Genomic DNA, 26255 nt, shown 5'->3' with positions numbered 1-26255 from the left:
TTGAGTGACTGGCTGAACCTCCTGGTTTGTGAAATGCTCAGCAGTGAGTCAGGCTGAAAGCAATTAATCGAGTTATTGTTGTGCAGTCAATTCTCCTTGCTAATGCTGCTGTGACTGACATGCCACCGTTTTGCTTTATTTTATTGAATAGTAATGCAAAAAGCCTGGCGAGAGAGAAACCCGCAAGCCAGAATTTCTGCAGCACATGAAGCCTTGGAGTTGAACGAGTAAGTGACAATAACATTAGAAATATTTCCTGTCATTTAAAAATCCACTGCATAGTAGCTTAGGGCATTGAGTTTTGCCACAAAGATTTTTATTCATAATTATTTACCTGTTGCAAAAAGACCTGCATACTGGGAGAAAAGCCAAAGCTGTATGTTGTAAGAGCTCCGCATTTATAAAAGTGGACCTCATGGGAGGGTAAAAGTGCTGGGAAAAGCTGCAGGAGATAAGTGCCAGGTGCCCACAATGGATTTCCTGATAGCTGGTCATTTCTTTCTTATCTCTTTGTGTGGCATGTCCCCTTTGGCACTTGCTGCTGCAGCAGACAAATGCTGATCTAAAGGCCAATGAGGGGCTTCCTATTGATGTCAGAGAGTTTTGGGTCAGGCCCCTATATTGGCATGTTGAAATATTAAACATGTTACTTCATCATGAATGATGTGTGTATTTGGCAGAGGAGAGGGGGCTCCAGATAGTTCCCTACTGGAATTGGGGATGGAGACAAGAACAAAGGAGCTATTTATTTCATATTGTGTAAAAAAGATGCAAGTCTGTGAGATTTTTATTGCCCATGAGTTCAATATATATTTTCTGTGAAAAATCATAGATTTCTAGGAGACCAGTTCTAGGAGACCAGTTCAGTAACATTTTCTTGGCATGACAAGCTATACAAGTGCTGCAAGTGTATGAAAAGAGAATGATGCTACTCAAGTATCTGCCCTAAGTAGTTTTGCATTCCAAAGTAAAGTAAACTTACTGTCTTAATAATAGTTACTTAATGTTCATTATCAGTAAGGAGGAAAGGAATAGTTAATTCCCAAACAGGAATTTTCTTGCTGACCAGGAGCATGAGTGGTAAAAAATAAGCCTAAATGTGATCTATACAAATGTATATGAAACCACATGTCCAAGAGAATCTATTTTTTTTCCACCCATCTGATGATGGTCTTGTGAACTAGACCTGAAGATTGATGACTCTTTTCTGCCTGTATTAGGCATGTCTTGTGTGTGACTGACACAATGATGTCAGGAACTGATCCAGCTACCCTTACTTATATAAGGCATTACTTTTGTTTTACGGACCGCTTCTATTAGTTTCATTGGGACTATTCCAGTAGTAAAATTTAGAATGTAGAATCTGACCACTTATGTCATCGCTTTACACAGATTTATCAAAAAGGAACCTGCACTAAACCCACTGTCTTATATATTTGTTATATCCTTGCCAGTCCTCATGTCTTTGTTTGATAGCTACGGCTGACTGTGCCTTCTCATGAATGATTGTTTTCTGTCATTGATCTCATTGGCAGGTGTGCCACTGCTTATATTCTCTTGGCTGAAGAGGAAGCAACAACTATTGTGGAGGCAGAGAAGCTGTTTAAGCAGGCTCTGAAAGCAGGAGAGGGCTGTTACAGGCGTAGCCAGCAGTTACAGCATCATGGGGCTCAGTATGAAGCCCAACACAGTAAGACTCTTTGAAAGATCTAATAAATCTAAAGCTTAAGAGGAGAATTTCTTCAGTGTGCTAGGCATCTTTTTATTCAAGCTTGATGTTCTCCTTTCCCTTGCACTTAGTGTAGCCATTTATATCTCTGTAAAATGAGAGTAGAATGACATTGTGCCATTACACAGGTGTAAGTGAGTACGCAAGGTACAAGGCAATGAAAAAAAGGGAACATTTTAAACAATGGTTGGAATTTGATCTGAGTCTTTATATACTCTTTCATTGTTTTTTGCCTTGTTTTCTCATAATCTCAGCAACAGAATAAGGATATAAGTCATCATTTGTCATCTGACATTTTCTCAGTCACACCTGGAAATGGGCAGCACATACAAGAAAAATCATACTGTCACTATGGCCTGCATTTTCAAAAATTATAGACATTTTAGGTGTAAAATGTCTTAGAGGCCTAATACCGAGTATGTGCTGACTACCCAACTTTTGAAAAGCAGGTGAAGCACTCAAAATCATTAGTCACTTTGAAAACACATTAACAGGTGTGCTGTGAGCAAGACACGAGAAGTCATTCTTCCGCTCTACTCTGTGCTGATTAGGCCTCAGTTGGAGTATAGTGTCCAGTTCTGGGCACCACATTTCAGAAAAGACGTGGAGAAATTGGAGAAGGTCCAGAGAAGAGCAACACGAATGATTAAAGACATGACTTATGAAGGAAGAATGAAAGAATTGGGCTTGTTTAGTTTCGAAAAAAGAAGATTAAGAGGGGACATTATAGTGGTTTTCAGGTATCTAAAAGGGTGTCACAAAGGGGAGGGAGAAAAATTGTTCTCCTTGGCCTCTGAAGATAAAACAAGAAGCAATGGGTACAAACTGTAGCTAGGAGGTTTAGGTTGGACATTAGGGAAAAACTACCTAACTGTCAGGGTGGCTAAACACTGGAATAAGTTGCCTAGGGAGGCTGTGGAATCTCCATCTCTGGAGATATTTAAGAGCAGGTTAGATAAATGTCTATCAAGGAATGGTGTAGACAGTACTAGGTCCTGCCATGAGGGCAGGGGACTGGACTCGACTTCTCGAGGTCCCTTCCAGTTCTAGTATTCTCTGATTATGTGAAAATGTAGGGCTACATTGTCAGTGGCTGCTAAGAGACAAATGAATAAACTTGGTGGTAGGACTGAGAGATCTTGTCTAGATGGAATAAGTGCTTTGCAAGCTGGTCCATTCCTCAGTCTTTCACTGGCTGTAAGAGCATAACAACCGAACATTATGTGGTAACGTTGTTGAGACCCATTCCCTAAAGTGATACTGACAAGGTAGACTGAATAGATTGATTGTGCCCACGAAAGCTCATGATACCATCTACATGTTTTGTTAGTCTATAAAGTGCTACCAAGCCATTTGCTTGCTGTTTTTTTTTTCTGTAACAGACTAACTCAGCTACCCCCTGAAGCTCCTGAATAGATTGAGAGATTCCTATATGAGTTGTGCAGAAACAGAAAAAACCATTAAATACTGTAGTAAGATTTAGGGTTTATCAAACCTTTTAGCTAATTTTGTAGTAACTAACACAGGGCTACTCAACTTTGGAAGCCCCGGGGGCCTCAATGATACTCTCAGCACATGCCAAGGGCCACAACTTAAATGTGGTTGCATATACTTGCAAATATATATGCAAATAGCTTCTTTCACACTGACGGGCATGAATACAAAGATTAAGGCAAGACTACACAACACACAGGCCCCATTTAAGTCAGTTCTTCTGATATTAATAAAATGCAATATTTACCTGATTTCCACCCATATGACAGCACTTTTAATGAGCAATGACAGCAGAGGAATTTAACTACTAAAACACATATCAAGAGAAGATAATTATATTGACTACTTTTTTGTTTTGGTTCGCACTTGCAGGCCACAAACAAATGGACTGAGTAGCCCAGCACTAATATATTGACTTAATTTATAGCACATATAGTGGATATGGCAGGTACATGGTGTTTATTAGGTGCTTCGTATACCTAAAATGTATATGTAAAATATCACTGCTAGCTAATGTAAAAATGTTGTAAAGCTAACAGGTCTAAATTATTCTTGTCCTATGATAGAGTTAAAAGAAAGCCCGTGAACAGCATAAATACGAATGTGGGCGTACATGGATATATTCACCTTCTTCACTAAACCAAAGTTATAGTGTTAGGCAATTTAATATATTTGGAAGATTGCCTATTGAACTCACAGGAGAATTTTTGACACAACTCTTATGATCCTTAGTCCCAAAAGCACAAACAAGCTTATACCTAAAAATAAGACTTTTTGTAAAGTTTATTATATTATTTTATATATGTATTTAATATGAAACAATATTTAGAATTAAACATTCACAATGATTGCTAATTTTTCAAGAAAATAGATACTTAATAGCACTTAACCTCTCCATAAATCTTGCAGTCACCAGACGGTTTATGGCTGCCCATGGCATTTTGATTCTGCTTCTTTATGCAACTATTCTGTGCTCAGAGTAAGACAGTAGTTATGTGGAAGACATAATATTTGACCATCTAATTAAAGACTGTGTCATAATGCAAGTAAATAAGGTACCACAATTAAGTCACTCTTAATCTGGCATTTCCTAACTTAACTAGTGCTTAACTTTTAACATAAATAAAATGGGGTGGCAGTTTGTATGCAATTTTCTATGGTATTTTAAATGAAAAATTATACATTTTATTAAGTACGATTGTAACTTTTCCTGAGGAACAAAAGTGAGAGGATATGGTAATTATTAACAGTTTGTATCTCAGCAAAAGCTGACTGGAATTTCATGGGGGGGGGGAAGGACACTTCTCTACAGCATTTCCCCCATGGCCTTCTGCAAATAATGACTTTTCAAAGAAAAGTTCACAAGACCATTTATTGAAGAATGTAGTAAGCATACAGTAATTCCTTGCTTATTTATGTTCCTGAAAAATGCTATGTTAAGTGAATTCAATTTCCCCATGAGAATTAATGTAAATATGGGGGCTTAGGTTTCAGCAGACAAAAGGCAGTATATAGAACCATAGAACTGGAAGAGACCTCAGGAGGCCATCAAGTCCAGCTCCCTGCCCAATCCCAAAGGCAGGACCAATCCCAACAAAATCAACCCAACCAGGGCTTTGTCAAGCCGAGACTTAAACACCTCTAGGGATGGAGATTCCACCACCTCCCTAGGTAACCCATTCCAGTGCTTCACTACCCTCCTAGTGAAATAGTTTTTCCTAATATCCAACCTAGACCTCCCCCACTGTAACTTGAGACCATTGATCCTTGTTCTGCTATCCATCACTACTGTGAACAGCCTTTCTCCATCCTCTTTGGAACATCCCTTCAGGAAGTTAAAGGCTGCTATCAAATCCCCCCTCACTCTTCTTTTCTGCAGACTAAAAAAACCCAAGTCCCTCAGTCTTTCCTCATAGGTCATGTGCTTCAGCCCCCTAATCATTTTGGTCGCCCTCCGCTGGACCCTCTGCAATACGTCCACATCTTTTCTATAGTGGGGGGCCCAGAACTGGACACAGTATTCCAGATGTGGCCTCACCAGAGCAGAATAAAGGGGAATAATCACTTCTCTAGATCTGCTGGCAATGCTCCCCCTAATGCACCCTAATATGCATTAGCCTTCTTGGCTACAAGGGCACACTGTTGACTTATATCCAGCTTCCCATCAACTGTAATACCCAAGTCCTTTTCTGCTGAACTGCTACTTAGCCATTCGGTCCCCAGCCTGTAACAATGCTTGGGATTCTTCCGTCCCAAGTGCAAGACTCTGCATTTTTCCTTATTGAATCTCAGATTCCTTTTGGCCCAATCCTCTAATCTGTCCAGGTCACTCTGGACCCTATCCCTGCCCTCCAGCATATCTATCTCTGCCCCTAGCTTAGTGTCATCTGCAAACTTGCTGAGGGTGCAATCCCATCCCCTCATCCAGGTCATTAATAAATATGTTGATCAAAACTGGTCCAAGAACCGATCCTTGGGGCACTCTGCTAGAAACCAACTTCCAAGCTGACATCAAGCCATTGATCACTACCCGTTGGGCCTGACCGTCTAGCCAGTTTTCTATCCATCTTACAGTCCATTTATCCAATCCAACCTTCCTTAACTTGCTGGCAAGAATATTGTGGGAGACTGTATTAAAAGCTTTTCTAAAGTCAGGGTATATCATATGGGTTACCTAGGGAGTTTTCCATATCCACAGAGCCAGTTACCTCATTATAGAAGCTAATCAGATTGGTCAGGCATGACTTGTCCTTGGTGAATCCATGTTGACTATTCCTGATCACTTTCCCCTCTTCCAAGTGCTTCAAAATAGATTCCTTGAGGATCCCCTCCATGATTTTTCTGGGGACTGAGGTACGGCCGTCTGGTCTGTAGTTCCCTGGATTGTCCTTCTTCCCTTTTTAAAAGATGGGCACTACATTTGCCTTTTTCCAATCATCCGGGATCTCTCCTGATCTCCACGACTTTTCAAAGATAATGGCCAAAGGCTCCGCAATGACATTTGCCAACTCCCTCAGGACCCTTGGATGCTTTAAATCCAGACCAATGGATTTGTGTATGTTTAGCTTTTCTAAATAGTTCCTAACTTACTCTTTCCCTACCAAGGGCTGTCTACCTCCTTCCCATACTGTGTTGCCTAGTGCATTTGTCTGGGAGCCGACCTCCGCGAAGACAGAGGCAAAGAAAGCATCGAGTACTTCAGCTTTTCCCACATCATCTGTCACTAGGTTACCTCCCTCATTCAGTAAGAGCCCACACCCTCTCTGATTACCCTCTTATTGCTAACATGCCTGTAGAAACCTTTCTTGTTACCCTTCATATCCCTTGCCAGCTGAAATTCCAATTGCGCTTTCTCCTTCCTGATAACTCCCCTGCATTCTTGAGCAATATATTTATATTCCTCCCTAGTCATCTGTCCAAGTTTCCACTTCTTGTAAGCTTCCTTTTTGTTTTTAAGCTCATCGTGGATGTCCCCAGTAAGCCAATCTGGTCGCCTACCATATTTGCTTTTCTTGCTGCGCATCGGGATGGTTTCTTCCTATGCCTTTAATAAGGCTTCTTTAAAATACTGCCAGCTCTCCTGTACTCCTATCCCCTTCATGTAAGCATCCCAGAGAATCCTGCCCATCAGTTATCCGAGGGAGTCAAAGTCTGCTCTTCTGAAGTCCAAGGTGTGTATTTTGCTACTCTCCTTTCTTCCTTTGGTCAGGATCCTGAAATCTACCATCTCGTGATCACTGCTTCCCAGGTTGTCACCCACCTCTGCTTTCCCTACTAGTTCCTCCCTGTTTGTGAGCAGCAGGTCAAGCAGCGCATGGCCCTTGGTCGGTTCCTTCAGCACTTGTACCAAGAAGTTATCTCCAACATTCTCCAAAAACTTCCTGGATTGTACTTCTGTATTGGTCTCCCAACAGATATCAAGGTGATTAAAGTACCCCATGAGAACCAGCACCTGTGATCTGGAAGCTTCTCTCAGTTGTCCAAAGAAAGCTTCGTCTACCTTATCCACCTGATCCGGCAGTCTATAGCAGACACCAACCACAACATCACCCCTGTTGCTTCTACCTCTAAATTTAACCCATAGACTCTCAACAGTCTTTTCTCCCTCTAAGTACTGGAGCTCTGAGCAATGATACTGCTCTCTTACATACGATGCAACTCCTCCTCCTTTTCTCCCCTGCCTGTTCTTCCTGAACAGTTTATACCCTTCCATGACAGTGCTCCAGTCATGCGAGTCATCCCACCAAGTCTCTGTTATTCTAATCAAATCATAGTTCTTTAACTGGGCCAGGGCTTCTAATTCTTCCTGTTCGTTTCCCAGGCTTCTCGCATTGCTGTACAAACACCATAGATAACCAATTGATCGTCCTGCCTTCTCCATCCGAATCAGGGGTCCTCCTTTGTTGCTCGTTCCTCCTTGTGATTCTTCCTGGTGTCCAACTTCCTCACTTACCTCAGGGCTTTGGTCACCATCCCCCCAGCGAACCTAGTTTTAAAGCCCTCCTCACTAGGTCTGCAAGCCTGCCTGCGAAGATGCTCTTTTCTCTCTTGGTCAGATGGATCCCATCTCTTCCTAACAATCCTTGTGCTGGTAACAGAGTCCCATAGTCGAAGAAACCAAAGCCCTCTCTCCAACACCACCTACGCAACCATGCATTTACTTCCTCAGTTTGACGATCCCTACCCAGATCTTTTCCTTCAACTGGAAGGATGGACGAGAACACCACTTCCGCTTCAAATTCCTTGATCCTTCTTCCCAGCACTACATAATCTGCTGTGAGCCGCTCAAGGTCATTCTTGGCCATATTGTTAGTTCCTACATGGAGAAGCAGGAAGGAGTAGCAATCTGAGGGTACGTCTAAACTACATGCCTCCGTCAACGGAGGCATGTAGATTAGCCAGATCGGCAGAGGGAAATGAAGCCGCGATTAAAATAATCGCGGCTTCATTTAAATTTAAATGGCTGCCCCACTCTGCCGATCAGCTGTTTGTCCGCAGATCGGGGCAGTCTGGACGCGACGCACCGACAAAGAAGCCTTTCTTGATCGGCACAGGTAAACCTGGTTTCACGAGGCATACCTGTGCCGATCAAGAAAGGCTTCTTTGTCGGCGCGTCGCGTCCAGACTGCCCCGATCTGCCGACAAACAGCTGATCGGCAGAGCGGGGCAGCCATTTAAATTTAAATGAAGCCGCGATTATTTTAATCGTGGCTTCATTTCCCTCTGCCAATCTGGCTAATCTACATGCTTCTGTCGACGGAGGCATGTAGTCTAGACACACCCTGAAGGTCTAATCACTTTCAGAAGACTCTTGGTCACATCCTGAATGCGAGGTCCCGGTAAGTAGCACACTTCTCGAGATTGCAGGTCTGGACAGCAAATGGATAACTCAGTCCCTCTTAGAAGAGGGTCCCCGACCACCACCACCTGTCTTCTTTTGGGGGTGGTGGTCGTGAAACCCCCATCCCTAGGACTACACATCCCATGCCTTCCGGTAGATGGTGTTTCCTTCCGATTTCTTTCCTAAGAGGTCCCTGCCAAAGGATTCTCCACCGCAGTGCCTGAGGAGAGACCCTGAAAGGGGTTACTTACATCTCCAGGAATTGGGGGGATACCTGAGTTGGCGTTCTTCTCCTTCTAGAGGTTACATGCTGCCAGTTTTCTTCCTTGTCCTATACTGCCCTGATTGGCTCTTCAGCCTGCTGTGCCTGCAGGATTAAACGGTGCTTTCTATCGAGGAAATTTTCATCCTCTCTTATAGAATGTAGGGTCGATACTTTGGCCTCCAATCTTCTAATTTTTTCTTCCAAAATGGTGACCAGCTTGTACTTACTGCAGATGAAATCCCTTCTTTCTTCTGGGAGGAAGACAAACATGGCACAGCAGAGCTATCACCATCCATACCTGCTTTCCTTCTGAGAGATTCCTCAGTTGTAATTCAATGCCTCCTTGAAGGGAAGGAGTGTAGTGAAAAGATGTTAAAGAATGGCGAGTGTATCTCACTCCCTTCCCAACTCTCTCTCCAAACTCCATGTTAACAGCCCCTGGTTGCTGACTCACTTGTTTATAAAGCCCTGGTCTGCCTGATAGCTCCACCCCCTGATTAAAGCTCAACCAATGAGCAGAGGCTTCTAGATTTCAAACCCTGATTAGAAGCTCACAGCTTCCACCTGCCAGCCACAGCACACACTCCATGAGGGGCGGGGAAGGGAAAAAAAACAAAACAAAACAAAACAAAACAGCCAAACACAAGCTCAGCACACAGCAAAAAAAATCACAAATACAATGACACACTAGACAGACCACTTCCCTTAAGGGTCCTGTATTAGCTTCTTCCTTTATCTGGAGAACTCCCTCTTATGCAGCATAAGTTTTAAACAGTTTAATACTGTACACAGCAAGGATGATTGTGAAGCTTGGTAGAGTCAGAGGGTGGAATATTTCCTAAGGAATATCTTGCTATTAAATGACAAATTAACATTTGGCTGAACCTTCCAAGGGTTAAAATGTTGTTAATGTAGATTTGCGCTCTAGAGGTAGCATGGACTGAGGCAGGAAGGAGGAAACACAATAGACCCATGGCAGTGACTGCAAACACTTCCCTGCAGAAATGGGGTATGGAGTGGAAGGCCTGATGGGGTGAGAGACGGATTTCCTGGTAACAGCATTTCCCACCCCCACCCCCTTCACAGCAAACAGGAGGCTCCCAGTAGGAGCTGCAAGGCAGAGGGCAGGAGCAGCACAGCAGTGGAGGGAGAAGTCACTGAACTGCAGCTATCCAGCCAAATACCTTATAGCAGGGGTGTGCAAAATCAGGCTCAGGGGCCGAATCCAGCCCACCACGCATGCCATCCAGCTGATTAGCAGACGTGCATACTTACAGCCAGCAGTGTGTGCTCAATTGTCCCTCCCCTCACCTTGTTCTGTCCTACATTTGAGCAGCTCCCAGAATTGTCCTGCTAGCTGTGCAGAGTGGGGGCAGGGGGATGATGGAGGGAAGAGGGGAATACTAAAGTTAGTGTGTTCCCCTGCGCCTGTACCCCATCTCTACAGAGCAGGGGCTGGGGAAAGGCAGACTTACAGCGGTGCTACTCCAGTCTGAAGCATGGATGGTAAGTGACTCAGAGGAGTGCCTGTCTTAAGAGGCAGTGCACTGTTTCTAAGATTCCAGTTGTCACACATACACCCCACACATCTCTGCAGATGGGACAGGGTAGAGTCAAGAAGGACAGCTTTCCCTGTCTTAACAAAACAGAGCATGGCTCCTCTCAGAAACTTACCCAGCAGCAATGTCACTGTCCCACACTGCCAGTCACGGCCTGTGACTATGTACCAAAATTCATGAAGTAGTTCCCCTGCAAAAATTATTGCCCATTCCTCTCTTACAGGGACCTTATGAGAGCTGATTCAGGGCTTTTGGCCCACCCTGGTTCCAAACACCCACAAGGACAGGCTGCTTTTCCAGAAAACTGAGATGTCTTGAAAGGCCCTGAGTATTAAAGAAAGTGCTGCCCACCTTCCCTTTAAAGAGCCTGTTAGAAGTCTTACATGAGGAATCCCAAATCACTGCCCTTTTTGAAAATCTTGATGCAAAGGTTGTCTTGATGTCACAAAGAGAAAATACACATGGCCATTTCTTCAATCATTATAACTCTTAAGGCATTCCAGTTTGACATATTTACCCTATTAGTTACACCATATATACACATGTTGAAAACAGATGTAACTAATGAGTCTTTTATTAAATATGTAGGAATCAATACACAGATAAGGAATGACATAATATCAAATACAGCTGAAGAAATTCCTTCTTCTGCATTATTTATTTTCTCTTCTAAAGTCAGACCTTTCAACCTGTTTCTTAATCTATCTGAAAAGTATAATCACAGCTTTAAAATAATTTGTAGGTACTTGGAATGTTTTCAGCACACATCTTGTTCTTATTATTAAAAACTTGAATATGTTAGGACTATTGTCTGAAAATCTTTAAAGGCTGCATATTCTACATGAAGATAATCTCTAGCAGGTGTGTTATATTTTCTTTATATGGTAATTTTATCGACGATTAACTATATGCACATTTCCTGTTGGTCCAAAAGCATGTTAGAAGGACACATTATAATTATAGTCAGAGAATGAATGAGACAAGAATCTAATAGCTTATGTTCTATGAGAGCCATAGCTGTAGCTATTTACTTTCTGGTGCCTTTTTTGTTATCAGGGCATTTTCTCTTCTATAATATTGTAATATCTGGAACCTGTTAATTTGCAATCCGTACTTGGCTGCTCTTGGGATCTGAAGATGATTATGATGTCACAAGCAATAGGGCAACAGTAATGTAAAACAGAAGTTCAAAATGGACATCCTTTCCTTATTAAGAGTTTGGTTTTTTACCCGTAAAAAAACCTAAGGCAGAAGTTGATGTTCACTTTTATAGCCACCCTGTAGCACTTGATTGCTACACTAGTTAATAAATTGACAAGTGGACTAATTTGTTGTTAACTATAACACTGTGCATTTGTTTTATGTATTAATTCCCCTTCTTTGATAGTTATATGCTGTAGTTTTCTCATGTTTAGAACACTTCTGTATCTTGAGCGCTTCATAGACATCGGACCAAATGATGTTCTTATTAATACCAATATATATATATATGTAGTAACTCTGTTGATTTCAGAGGAGTCATACCAGACTTAGGCCAGTGTAACTAACAACAGAATTTGGCCCAGGCTCTTTGCTGAATTCTCTATAGTGTCCTTGTTGATCAAATATTATAAGAATGCTGTGGGATAGCTACAGTTTATACTATGTGGGAAAGTTAAATGGGCCTTTGCTTTATCTGTTATTTTTAATCTTTTGTTTTCTTTTTCCCTCCTGCAGGACGGGATACCAATGTGTTGGTATACATTAAACGGAGGCTGGCAATGTGTGCAAGGAAGCTGGGAAGGACCAGGGAAGCTGTAAAAATGATGAGAGATGTGAGTCTGGATTTGTCTTTATATTTGAATGCAACTCTGAACTTTGAAAGCAAAAGCATAGAAATGATGTTCAGTGTACTGGCGGATTACACATATACAATAGACTTCCAATAATCCGGCACCTTTGGGACCTAGATGGTGCTGGATTATCAGATATGCCGGAGTACCAAGAGGTACTATAAGGGGGCATACTCCCAACCCAATACCTCTCCCCCCCTTATGCTTGAATCCCGAAGCCGTTGGTACAGCTGCGCGTCTCCCTCCAGGCGCTAGGGCACGTGCGCTGAGCGGCCGGCTTTTCAATAAGCTGGCCGGGACGCCGTGCACAACCCAATCCATCCTCCCCTCCCTTTCCCTTCCCCAGAGCCAAACACTTCCCCTCCCTGCTGTCACCCAATCCCCCTTCTTCCTCAACCTTATGTCCGGGTCCCGAAGCAGCTGCCTGTGCTCAGCGGCCGGCTGCTTGCATGTGCAGGCTGGACGCTATGTTTGCTGGGGACCGTGAGTGGAACAGTGAGGGCCGTGAGCGCACATGTGGCTCACAGTGGCCTGTGAGAGCAGCTGCTCTGAGCAGTTCTGGGTTTCAGTTGATGCCAGACTATCAGGAGTGCTGGATAACTGGATGCTGGACAATTGGAGTTTTACTGTAGCTGACAACAAGAATGTTGCTGATAGTTTATATACAAATTAGACTTACAACCTAGGTTAAAACAAGCCCATAGAATGGATGATATTGATTTAATGAGTAGCAATTCAATAATGAGTTTTATCTATATTGTTTAATGCGTGTCTTGTGCCTTATTTACTGGACACCATTCAAACGCTGCTTTGAAAACAGAATTTGTAATTTCCTCATGGTCTTTTCTATGGCATTCATCATTCTAGGATCTGAGTGCTTAAAACAGTTAATTAAGTTTCACAATACCTTTGTAAAGTAAGTAGGTATTATTACCACCGTTTTACAGATGGGGAACTGAGACACAGAGAGATTATGGTCAAAAGTATCCATAATGTTGGATGCCTAATTTGAGCGACCTGACTCCTGATTTTCCAGAGTACTTAGTGTTATATAGGCCTTTGTATGTCTTAAGCACAGCTTCCATTGACTTCATGTAAAGCTGTGAGTGCTCAGCTCTTTTCAAATCAGATCTCAGGATCTCAAGTCAGGCACCCAGAAAATGAGGAAAACACAGTTACTGGCAACCTATGAAAAGTCTGAATTAAGTGATTTGCCCAGCATCACACAGAAACTCTGTGGCAGAAGCAAGGATAGAATCTAGTTCTCGAGGACAGAATTTAACTGCCTTAATCGGCAGATGGTATGAGTTGTATTTTTCTGCAATTGCTCTTCCTGCAGGCCTGAGGCCACTGTGGCATCATGCTTAGGAAGTAACAGCACAGAAAAAGTCTCTCCCCTGCTCTCAATGCTCCCCCAGCTGGCACTCAGGGAGTATGAAGGAGGAGTAGGAGGAAACCACGTGATCTGGAATGCAGAGGGGTGAAGAACTGAGAAAAGGGAGGTGCAAGGGGTGGGGATAGTAACTAATTGGCCTGAAAAACGTGTGTGGGGGGGGGTCTAACATTACCTGTCCTCCTGCTCAGCCATTAGTCTGTCCCTCAAGCCCCAAGTCAATATTAATCATAAAATACTAGAACTGGAAGGGACCTTGAGAGGTCATCAAGTCCAGGCCCCTGCCCTCCCGACAGGACCGAGCACCATCTAGACCATCCCTGATAGATGTCTATTCAACCTGCTCCTAAATATCTCCAGAGATGGAGATTCCACAGCCTCCCTAGGCAGCTTATTCCAGTGTTTAACCACCCTGACAGTTATGAAGTTTTTCCTAATGTCTAACCTAAACCTCCCTTGCTGCAGTTTAAGCCAATTGCTTTTTGTCCTATCCTCAGAGGCCAAGGAGAACAATTTCTCTCTCTCATCCTTGTGACACCCTTTTAGGTACTTGCACCAGCCCCCATTACTTCTACTCCCATATTTGTTCTCTCCCTACAATCCACACATCAGTTTCCCCCACGTCAATTCTGTCCCCAAAACACACTGTTCCCACAACAGTTCTGCTGTCAACTCCCATCAGTTTTGCCTGTCCATAGCCCTACATCAGTGCTGCTCCCACCTGCCTTCTCTGCCCCTGCCTCTCCTCTGCTCATTGAGGATGGAATCTTTGAACAATTTAGCTGCTCATAGCTAACAAGTCTCTGTTAAGCATGTGCAAACTGCAATTTTTATGGATTTAGAGAATTTAGAGAAATTCTCATAGGGATGGCAAGAGGCACCCTGTTACCAAAACAGCCGTGCCAAATTTTTAAGTCTGTACTCCAATCCATAGAGGTAGTAGGGCTTCTCAATGAAATAGTTTTACAAATATTTTTGTATGGGCAAAACAACTTATGTATCCCTCATATCATTCTCAGAAATTAAATGGCTAAACTATTTTAGCTGCAACTTTCTCAAAGAAACAAAACAATTCAGCCTGAGACAGACACCCAGCATAAAAATTTCAGCCCAAACATTAAAGTTTTGCAAAATAGAATATTCTAGAAAGTACTGAGTAGCATTAATTACTTGTGCTACTGTCTCAGGGTACAAGATGCATGTCGCAGTTTGTTTTGCAGGTAGGGTGACCAGATGTCCTGAGTGTCTCATATAGGCACCTATTACTCTCCACTGCCTGTCCTGATTTTTCACACTTGCTGTCCGGTCATCCAACATGTAATCCGGGATGCTTTACAACGTACTGCTGCTGTAGCTCCCAACCTGGGACACTCACAGCCAGTCTACAAGTATGCCAAATTGTCAGTCACACTGATTGTTTCTCTGTGTGCTAGATAACTCTGGTCCAGCAATTCTGATCCCTGCAGTCTAGTCTGTCTGCAGCCCCTCACACCCGCCTCTGGCTTCCACTAGCCTTGGCTACTACTTGCAGGGTGACCGCCAAATCATTCCCAGTCCTGAATTTCCCTAAAACCATGTACCCTGAACCAGCCTCCTCCTGAACCATTCAGAGAAATAAAATGTGATTGCTTCTTTAAAAGACAAAAACACGTCATAGCTTATTAATTTAATGAAGGTAGGTATACCCTTCCCTTCAGACACAACAATGAGTTGGTTTATATTAAAAATAAAAACCAGTTTATTAACAATAAGTGATAGGAGAAGTAATGCCAAGTAAAAGAAATAAAAGTAGAGATGATTACAGGTAAATAAAAGTGAAAATACAAATCTGATGATCCAAAACTTAGCAGACATTTAAAAATGGCAGCGCCCGGCTTTATGCAAATGAAGCCCGGGAAATTCAAATCCCGGGCTTCATTTGCAACTCCGGTTGCCTATATTACCACCCTAGTTCAAACTAGGGTGGTAGTGTAGACATACCCTTAATTACCAAGATCATGTTATCTCATCAAACCATCCCCTTCATAAACCCATCTAGTTTAATCTTGAAGCCAGATAGATCTTTTGCCCCCACTACTTCCCTTGGAAGGCCGTTCCAGAACCTCACTCCTCTAATGGTTAGAAACCTTTGTCTAATCTCAAGTCTAAACTTCCTACTAGCCAGCTTATATCCATTTGTTCTTGTGTCCACATTGGTATTAAGCTTAAATAATTCCTCTCCCTCCCTGATATTTATCCCTCTAATATATTTAAAGAGTGCAATCATGTCTCCCCTCAGCCTTCCTTTGGTTAAAGTAAACAAGCCAAGCTCCTCGAGTCTCCTTTCATAAGACAGGTTTTCCATTCCTCGGATCATCCTAGTGGCCCTTCTTTGTACCTGTTCCAGTTTGAATTCATCCTTCTTAAACATGGGAGACCAGAACTGTACACAGTACTCCAAATGGGGTCTCACCAATGCCTTGTATAATGGCACTAACACCTCCTTATCCCTACTGGAAATACCTCGCCTAATACATCCCAAGACCGTATTAGCCTTTTTCACAGCCATGTCACAATGACGGCTCATAGTCATCCTATAATCAACCAGGACTCTGAGGTCCTTCTCCTCCTCCGTTACTTCCAACTGATGTGTCCCCAGCTTATAACTAAAATTCTTGTTATTAATCCCTAAATGCATAACCTTACACTTCTCACTATTAAATTTCATCCTATTGCTAGCACTCCAATTTACAAGGTCATCCAGATCTTCCTGTATGCTATCCCGATCCTTTTCTGAATTGGCAATACCTCCCAAGTTTGTGTCATCTGCAAATTTTATCAGGACACTTCCACTTTTGGTGCCAAGGTCAGCGATAAAAAGATTAAATAAAATTGGCCCCAAAACTGATCCCTGAGGAACTCTGCTAGTAACCTTCCTCCAACCTGACAGTTCACCTTTCAATATAACCCGCTGTAGTCTCCCCTTTAACCAGTTGCTTATCCACCTCTCAACTTTCATATTAATCCCTATCTTTTCCAATTTAACCAATAATTCCCCATGTGGTACTGTATCAAATGCCTTACTAAAGTCGAGGTAGATTAGATCCACTGCATTTCCTTTATCTAAAAAAATCTGTTACTTTCTCAAAAAAGAAGATCAGGTTGGTTTGGCACGATCTACCTTTTGTAAAACCATGTTGTAATTTGTCCCAATTGCCATTAGCCTCAATGTCTCTAACTACTTTCTCCTTCAAAAATTTTTCCAAGATCTTGCATACTACAGATGTCAAACTAACAGGCCTATAGTTACCCCGGTCACTTTTTTTCCCTTTCTTAAAAATAGGAACTATATTAGCAATTCTCCAGTCAAATGGTTCAACCCCTGAGTTTAGAGATTTATTAAAAAGTTTTGCTAATGGACTTGCAATTTCATGTGCCAGTTCCTTTAATATTCTTGGATGAAGATTATCTGGGCCCCCTGATTTATTCCCATTAAGATGTTCAAGTTTGGCTTTTACCTCGGATATGGTAATATCTACCTCCATATCCTTAGTCCCATTTGTTATGTTACCATTATCCCTAAGCTCTTCATTAGCCTCATTAAAGACTGAAGCAAAGTATTTGTTTAGATATTGGGCCATTCATAGATTATCCTTAACCTCCACTCCATCCTTAGAAATTAGCGGTCCTACTTCTTCTTTTTTTGTTTTTTTCCTATTTATATGGCTATAAAACCTTTCTATTGGTTTTAATTCCCTTTGCCAGGTCCAACTCTACCTGATTTTTAGCCTTTCTCACTTTGTCCCTACATGCTCTAACCTCAATAAGGTAGCTTTCTTTACTAATCCCTCCCATTTTCCACTCCTTATTTGCTTTCTGCTTTTTCTTAATCACCTCTCTGAGATGCTTGCTCATCAAGCTTGGTCTAACACACCTGCCTATACATTTTTTCCCTTTTCTTGGGATACAGGCTTCTGACAGCTTCTGCAACTTTAACTTAAAATAATTCCAGGCCTCCTCCACCTCAAGATCCATAATTTCTTTAGTCCAATCAACTTCCCTAACTAATTCCTTAATTTATTAAAGTTAGCCCTTTTGAAATCAAAAACGCTAGTCTCAGATTTATTTTTGTTTATCCTTCCATTTAATTTAAACTGAATTAGCTCATGATCACTCAAGCCAAGGCTGTCCCCTACAACCATTTTATCTATGAAGTCCTCGCTACTCACCAACCAACAGAGCAGGCTTTGTTCACTGTGGTTTCTCATCAATCTTCCTTCTTCCTAGGCCAGGCTGACTTTCCTTCAGTCAGGACCTTGCACAGAAGTACAAGAGGCTGCATATTAAGGCATACATGTTATGACCATGTCAATTACCAATTTGTCAAGGGCTTTCATAAAACACCTCACACAATAAACATTTTATAGTACAGGAAGTCCCCGGGTTACGTACAAGATAGGGACTGTAGGTTTGTTCTTAAGTTGAATTTGTATGTAAGTTGGAATTGGTACATATTGTAGGGGAAACTCTAGCCAAACATTTCTCCAGAGCTCAGTTTTATTCTCCCACACCTCACTTCCCTCAGTCCTGCAGACCAGGGAGACGCGGAGCGGCTTTTCTTGCCGCGGAGGACGCGGGTGGCAGGACCGCGGCGTGTCTCGGCGGTCTGCTGGGGGGTGGGGCGCAGCTAGTGCGGGGTTGCCTCACCCTGTTTGTAAGTAGGGATCCGATGTAAGTCGTATCCATGTAACCTGGGGACTGCCTGTACAGCAATACTGTAGACAAATCAGTTGATTCTGTTACTTATCGCTTGAGGTTCAGATCCCTTGTCTTTAGAGCACAGATAATTTTTTTCTTGTGGGTGGGGGGGGGTATGTATTGTCACACCTCCTGGTTGTAAGATTGATAGCTTTGTTTACCTAGTATGTTAACAGATTGTCATTATCTCCGCTTGATGACTAAGCTGGTCAGAGAAGTAAATACACATTTGTTTGTCTAGGGAAGACTGTTACCAACTCTCCTCAACATGCCTGACTCAAACATATTTTAGTCAGCATTGCAGCATAACTCCTAATATATACCACATACATCCTTCAGGCAAGAATATTATTGATCAGCAGTTTATTAGTTTTCCAGTGATGTATTATATAACACCTTTTAGATACAACTGTAGAGAGCTGGGGAACAGTGAAATGGTCAGGACAGCTTACACTTATTTATTACCTGACTCATTCAGCCCCTTGCTTTCTGGCACTGGGATATTGTAAGGATCACAGTCACCTGTAATGTTGATGATTTGTAACATTTTTACAATAGAACTATTAACACCTGCTGCACCCATTCTCCAATATTTTCCATATAGTCAGGAGGAGAATAGTGAAGATATTCAAGTGAATGAAATTACTTTCAGATTTGAGGCGATATGAGGTAATGCTGTCACCTGAATAAAGCATGCAAAATATAGCCAAAATACCTTGTTTCTAACAAATTTAGAGACAAAGGTATTTTTTAGCCCCTTCCATTCCCGTCTATTTCATGAGCATATCCGGAATACAGTATTATATGCACAGGTGTATATAAACCTTTTTTGATGCATAAGACTTGCAAAGTATTTCCCCTATTCTCATATGGATTAGGAAGAAGTATAGAAAATACACTGACAAAAATCAATATATTTTACATACATAAGAACAGCCATAGTGGGGCAGATCAATTGTTTATCTAGCCCAGTATCCTGTCTTCTGACAGTGGCTAATTCCAGATGTTTCAGGGAGAATGAATAGAGCAGGTAATCATCAAGTGATCCATCCCCTGTCTGTCATTCTCAGCTTCTGGCAAACAGAGGGTAGGAACACTTCAGGGCATAGTTTTGAATTGTTGCCATTCCTGACTAATAGCTAGTGATGGACTTATCCTCCATGAATTTATCTAGTTGTTTTTTTAATCCTGTTATAGTCTTGGCCTACATATTATACACTGGAAAAGCGTTCCACAAATTGACTATACATTGTGTGAAGAAAAAATTATCTTCCTTATTTTAAACCTGATGCCTATTAATTTCATTTGGAGACCCCTAGTTCTTGTGATATGAGAAGGACTAAATAACACTTCCTTATTTACTTTCTCCTCACCAGTCATGGTATAGACTTAGCTGTCTCTTTTCCAAGCTGAAAAGTCCTAGGCTTATTAATCTCTCATCATATGGAAGCTGCCCTGATCATTTTTGTTGTTCTTTTCTTTATCTTCTCTAATTCCAATATACCTTTTTGAGATGGCGTGAAAAGAGCTGCATGTATTATTCAAGACGAAGGCATGCCATGGATTTATATAGCGGCAATATGATAGTTTATGTCTTATTTTCTATCCCATTCCTAATGATTCCCACAATCTGGTAGCCTTTTTTACTTCTGCTGCACACTGAATGAATGTTTTCAGAGAACTATCAGTAATGACTCCAGGATCTTTCTAGAGGAGTTAACAGCTAATTTAAGCCCATCATATGATCTGTATAATTGGAATTATGTTTTCCAACATGCATTACTTTGCATTTATCAGCATTGAACTACATTTGCCGTTTTGTTGCCAAGTCAGCCAGTTTTGTGAGATCCCTTTGTAACTCTTTGCAGTCTGCTTTAGACTTATCTGTCCTGAGTAATTTTGTATCATTTGCAAATTTTGCCACCTCATTGTTTACCTCCTTTTCCAGATCATTTATGAATATATTGCACAGTACTGGTCGCAGTGCAGATCCCTGGGAAACACCACTGTTTACCTCTCTCCATTCTGAAAACTGATGATTTATTCTTAGCCTTTGTTTACTACCTTTAAACCTGTTTTAGAGCCATTAAAGGACCTTTCCTCTTATCCCATGACAACTTACTTTGCTTTGGCGAGGGACGTTGCCAAAGGGCTTCTGAAAATCTAAAAACATTATATCACTGGATCACCATTGTCTGCATGCTTGCTGACCCCCTCTAAGTATTTTAATAGATTGGTGAAGCATGATTTCCCTTTACAAAACAATGTTGACACTTCTTCAACAAATCATGTCCATCTATGGATCTGATAATTCTCTACTATATTAGAGTTTCAGTTAATTTGCCGGTTACTGAAGTTAGACTTACCGGGCCATAATTGCCAGGATTGTCTATGGAGCCTTTTAAAAAAAATTGGCATCATATTACCTATCCTCTGCTCATCTGGTGCAGAAGCAGATTTCAGTGATAGGTTATAGTGTTCCCTTAAACCTGCAGTGGCAGCACAGCTCCACAGGTGTTTAATCAGCCCCACCCAGTCAGTGAGCTCCCTGCATTGAGCCCTGAGCCTCTGACTGGTGGGGCTGATTAAACACCTGTGAAGCTCTGCTGCCATGCAGCTTAAAGGAACACTGGTTAGTAGTTAGTAGTTCTGCAGTTTCACATCTGAGTTCATTCAGAACTCTAAATACCATCTGATCCTGTTGACTTATTACTGTTTAATTATTCAGTTTGTTTCAAAATCTTTTCTATCACACCATGTTCTGGGATAGCTCCTTGTGCGTGATGCTACAACATAATCAAGGAAGTTACCTTGAATCATCCATTTACATGAGACAGAATTTCCTATGAGAGACAGAACAATATATAACAAACTTGAATTAAATTTTCTGGCTAATGTTATATTTGTGTAATAAACTGTATATTGGTGAAATAAGATCTAAACTGGACCACAAGAGAGCACTAAGACAGGAGGACTTGGACTTCAACTCTTACCTATTAGACGTTTCAAATACTGAAAGTACCCTTTCCTCAGTAAAAACTTTATACCAAAAGGTTGGACCTCCCTGGTCTGGCACCCTCGGGACTTGACTGGGACCTCACTGGTCATGGATAAGGGATTTTTCCGGACCAGAGAGGTCATTTCAGCTGCCCCACTGGCTTCCTGGCTCCCTTCTCCCCCCCACCCCCACAGTCCAGTTCAGTGATATGCTAGCTCATGGCCTCTCCCCAGCCCAGCTGAGCCACACACTGGCTCCTGGCGCCCCTCCTACCCACCCACCCACCCACCCACACAGCACAGCTGAGCTGGGCCCCCACCACCCCACAGCTCCAGTGCTCTCTGATCTTAGAACATCTGTGTTCATGCCGGACCACAGATGTTGCTGGACCAGAAAATCCCAGATTTTAGAGATGCAACCTGTAGAAGAATAAGGAGGGATAGAGGTTGAACTAAATTCCAAATCTGTATTGCACTTTCCCCTTACAGACATGAGTTAGATCCTCAGACCTAGATTTTGCCACCTTTGTAGCTCTCTGCCTGTGGGGATTTTGGGCATTGAGCCACTTCTGAGATACAGCTTAAAGCAACAGTCATCCTTTGGTTATGACCCTGATACTTGGAGGTCAAGAATGAGAGTGACTCTACTATTGCGGGTTCCCAAAAGTCACAAAGTACATTTAGCTGCTTTTCTCCACCTATGGCAGAGCAGAGGGTCTAGCCCTTTGCTTTTCAAGTAACTGAATAAGCCTTGTCATTTTTTTTATGGGAGACATTAATACAATTTTTATGAAGAAGTTTGAAGAACTTTAATATGTTATTGATGGTGCATCTGTGATTTATGAAGATGGTGGGTGGAATTATTCACCTTAAAGGAATATTAAGAATATGTTGGCTGAGGATTGCAGAATGTCATTGTCATGGGAGAATCATAGGAGGCTGAAGGCTCTCTCTGTGTTGGAATAACTGCAAACAGATTTCTCAAGACATGGAACACGGAAGAGACAGAGTTAAGAAGTACATGATGCCATATGGAAAACATGACTAAGACATAGCAAGTCTTTGCCATTTTGAGAAAAAAAGGCTATTGGCTGTTAAATTTCTTATACATATGAGGGCCATCTTGATAATATTACTGATTTATCTCCCAGTGTTACTTCGCACAAGAGACGATTGTAGTTCTGTTTCAGAGACCTTTTTGGAATACACCCAGAAAATGAATGGTTATTGATTTAAATAGGATTTGGGGTTTATATGTTTGGTCATTGGAAGTGGAAAAATATTACAAAATACTGCATTTAAAATGTTTTGTTTTATACAGATGAAGAAGTTTTTTGATTATTGTTTGGACTATCTCATTATCCATTTATGCTCTGATTAATCTTACTAATTAGCAATAATATTGTGTGCCAGACTAAAATTGGAAAGCTTGAAATATTTTTTTTTATGATAAACCGCTTTAATCTGGCACATATAGCTGAGCTGACTTTATCAGTATTGCCAAGTAACACATAATTTATATGGAAGAAGTATATGAGGGTGTTACTTTTATTTATACATCTGCCAATAACATTATCTATTATGATACTGATACAAAAACCAGAAGCCTGACATTTTTCTAGACACAATCTGCTAAATTCTGATCTGATGCAGTGTATACATATGGAATAACTCCAGTGCAGTCAATTGAGCTATTCCAAATTGATTCCAATCTGTGTAGAATATGGCCCAATATGCATAGAGTGGATTAGAGATTTTATCAGACATAATGAAAGCCATGCTCTGAAATGTTGGTTGTTTTATTTCTTTATTTTTTTACTGCTTGAGTAAAGAAGATTGAAGCATGAGTGTTGTGAGAGATTGAGTTTCGTTAGTCATCTCTGTGCTTGTCAATGTCTGATCCTCTTCACTGGCCCAGGCTGTGGCCATGCCTAAGAAGACTTTTATAATCTTGTAGAAAGACTCATGCAGAAACACATATGTTGAATGATTCAGGACGTGTTTTCATGTAATCTATTTTGCACTGAAACACTTTTTTTCTTTTCCTTAGTCTCTCACCCTGAAATGAATAGTCTGGTTTTAGACTACAGTCTTGTCTGAAATCGGAACACTTCCAGTGTCGTATATAGTTATATTATATTGTTATTGTATATATTGTTATAGTATATAGTTATATACTGAATGGTAGATCATGTAGAACAGTGAATGGGTGTTTTTTGCTAAGCAGTGTTTCCCAATTTTATTTGGACATGGAACCCTTTTAAACTTGAAAGAATTTTGTGGAACCTGTAATAAGTGTTATTACAACAGTGTAATAACAACTACAATGTTTTGTAGTTGATAACCTCCCCGATAACACCATCCTTGCCACCATGGATGTAGAAGCTCTATACACCATCATCCCACATGAAGACGGATTACAAGCAATTACAAACACTATCCCAGAGGACACCACTGCCAATCTGATAGCAGACCTATGTAACTTTGTTCTCACCCACAATTATTTCCAGTTTGAGAACAACTTATACCTCCAGATCAGCGGCACAGCCATGGGTACACGCATGGCCCCACAATATGCTAATATCTTTATGGCTGACCTAGAACAACGTTTCCTCAACTCCCGTCCCCTTTTATCCCTTCTCTACTTACGCTACATCGATGACATCTTTATGATCTGGACGCATGGCCAAGAAACACTGGAGACATTCCACAGAGATTTTAACAACCTACACCCCACCATCAATCTCAGCCTGGACCATTCTACATGAGAGATCCATTTCCTGGACACCACAGTACAAATCAGCAATGGAAAATTAGACACCACTCTCTACAGAAAACTCACTCACTCATACAGTTACCTACATACTTCCAGTTCCCATCCAGAACACACCATACGATCCATCATCTATAGCCAAGCCCTTCGATACAACCGCATCTGCTCTAATCCTACTGACAGAGACCAGAAACTTCAGGATCTCTACCAAGCATTTATAAACCTCAACTACCCACCCGGAGAAATAAAAAAGCAAATTGAAAGAGCCAGACGAATACCTAGAAACCATCTACTTCAAGACAGACCCAAGACAACCAACAATAGAATACCACTTGTCATCACCTACAGCCCCCAACTTAAACCTGTCCAACACATTATCAATAAACTACAGCCTATACTGGAACAGGATACTAAACTCCAAGAGGCTCTGGGAGACAGACCCATAGTCTCCTATAGACAACCACCTAACCTCAAGATGATTCTTACCAACAATCACAGGACATACCACACTAATACCAACCCTGGTGCCTTCCCTTGCAACAAACCCTATTGCCAGCTTTGTCCACATATTCACTCTGCTGATACCATTATTGGACCTAACCAAGTGAGTTATAAGATAAAGAACACATATTCCTGCGCATCCAGAAATATAATTTATGCTATCATGTGCCGAAAGTGTCCGTCTGCTATGTACATTGGACAAACATCTCAGACACTTTGCCAAAGGATCAATGCCCACAAAACAGATATTAGACAGGATCACAAAGAAAAAACAGTTTCTTGCCATTTCAAGCAGAAAGGCCATTGTCTCAACGACTTGATTACCTGCATCCTGTTTCAAAGGCCTTTTAAGACTACACTTGAAAGAGAATCCTCTGAACTGTCATTCATGCTTAAATTCGACACTTTACACCCAAGTTTGAATAAAGATGCTAATTATCTTACCCATTACAAAGATAGCTTCCCCAATTATCACCTCTAATATCATTAGCTCACAGACATTTACCTCCCCCCCCCAATTCCCCTTCTGTTCTGAAATTTGATTTGTCCTTTTCATATGTGTTCATTTTTTTAATTGTATCCTTTGGTATATATGGTTGTGACAATTTTCTTCCACTATTTGATCTGAGGAAGTTGGTCTGGCCCACGAAAGCTCATCACCTAATAAACCATCTTGTTAGTATTTAAAGTGCTACATAGTCCTGTTTTTTGTTTCAGCTACACCAGACTAACACGGCTACATTTCTATCTGAATTCTCCCACAGCTTCCTCAGCTGCTGGGAGCAGCTTTGTGAGCTCTCCATGCTGAGGAATGTCAAAGCTGCGCTGCAGCTGTCCCAGTCCCCCTGCAGCAGCATTCTTCCCGCTACCGTGTTCCTAGTGCAGGGCTGAACAGGAGCGCTGTAATGACTTGCTCTTTATTTATTCCTTAACCAAGCAACTCAGTCAACTGTCAGAGCTTTGAAAAGAGGGATCCATGTCTGTAGGCTAGCAGAGATCAAAACACTGAGCAAGGCCATCATGGCAGACCTTGTGGGATACTATTAGAAACCAGCTCTGTGGATAAAACAAAACAGAGTCTACACCAGCTCTTTGTTGACAATAAAGGGAGGAGAAAAGAAAAAAGTCTCTCTCATGGGTGAAAGTTTTTTGTCACCGAAAGTAGGCATTTTCCCTAACAAACGTTATATTACAGGATGTATACTCTCACTGTTTCATTGCCAAAAGGCAGTTTTTGGTGACAAAATTTCATAGAAAAAGCTGCAAGGAGTCCTGTGGCATCTTATAGACTAACCTAAGTGATGGAGCATAAGCTTTCGTGGGCAAAGACCCACTTCTATAAGGTGCCACAGGACTCCTCGCCGCTTTTTCAGATTCAGATTAACATGGCTACCTCTCTGATACGAAAATTTCATAGAGTACACCTAGTCTTACTTGCCATTGGCGTGTTCAGTGTCTTGTAGCTTCAAGTTTTGTGGGAACAAATAGAGTTGTAGTTCTTAAAAAAGCTGTATGATCCCTGTCCATTTAAGAATATAATCTTAATTGCTGCTCACAAGTAAATCCATTGCCTGACTCTTCCATACAGTTATGGGCTGAGACAGGAACTTGTAAGTGAAATTCTTTGGTTCATG

At 41.6% G+C, this 26255-nt stretch overlaps 1 protein-coding gene across 8 annotated transcripts in view; it reads left to right on the top strand.

The window, feature by feature from the left end:
* Positions 1 to 26255, top strand: part of ST7 (suppression of tumorigenicity 7) — a 247299-nt gene that overhangs the window by 136864 nt on the left and 84180 nt on the right. For all 8 annotated transcript variants that reach the window (XM_075929169.1, XM_075929170.1, XM_075929167.1 and 5 more), the window contains exons 6-8: positions 152 to 227; positions 1536 to 1690; positions 12105 to 12202. In XM_075929169.1, coding sequence (XP_075785284.1) covers positions 152 to 227; positions 1536 to 1690; positions 12105 to 12202 — 329 coding nt within the window. The remainder of the gene's footprint in view (positions 1 to 151; positions 228 to 1535; positions 1691 to 12104; positions 12203 to 26255) is intronic.

This window comes from Pelodiscus sinensis, chromosome 1 (assembly GCF_049634645.1).
Source record: "Pelodiscus sinensis isolate JC-2024 chromosome 1, ASM4963464v1, whole genome shotgun sequence".
NCBI lineage: Eukaryota > Metazoa > Chordata > Testudines > Trionychidae > Pelodiscus > Pelodiscus sinensis.
This window is presented reverse-complemented; position numbering and strand designations above follow the sequence as displayed.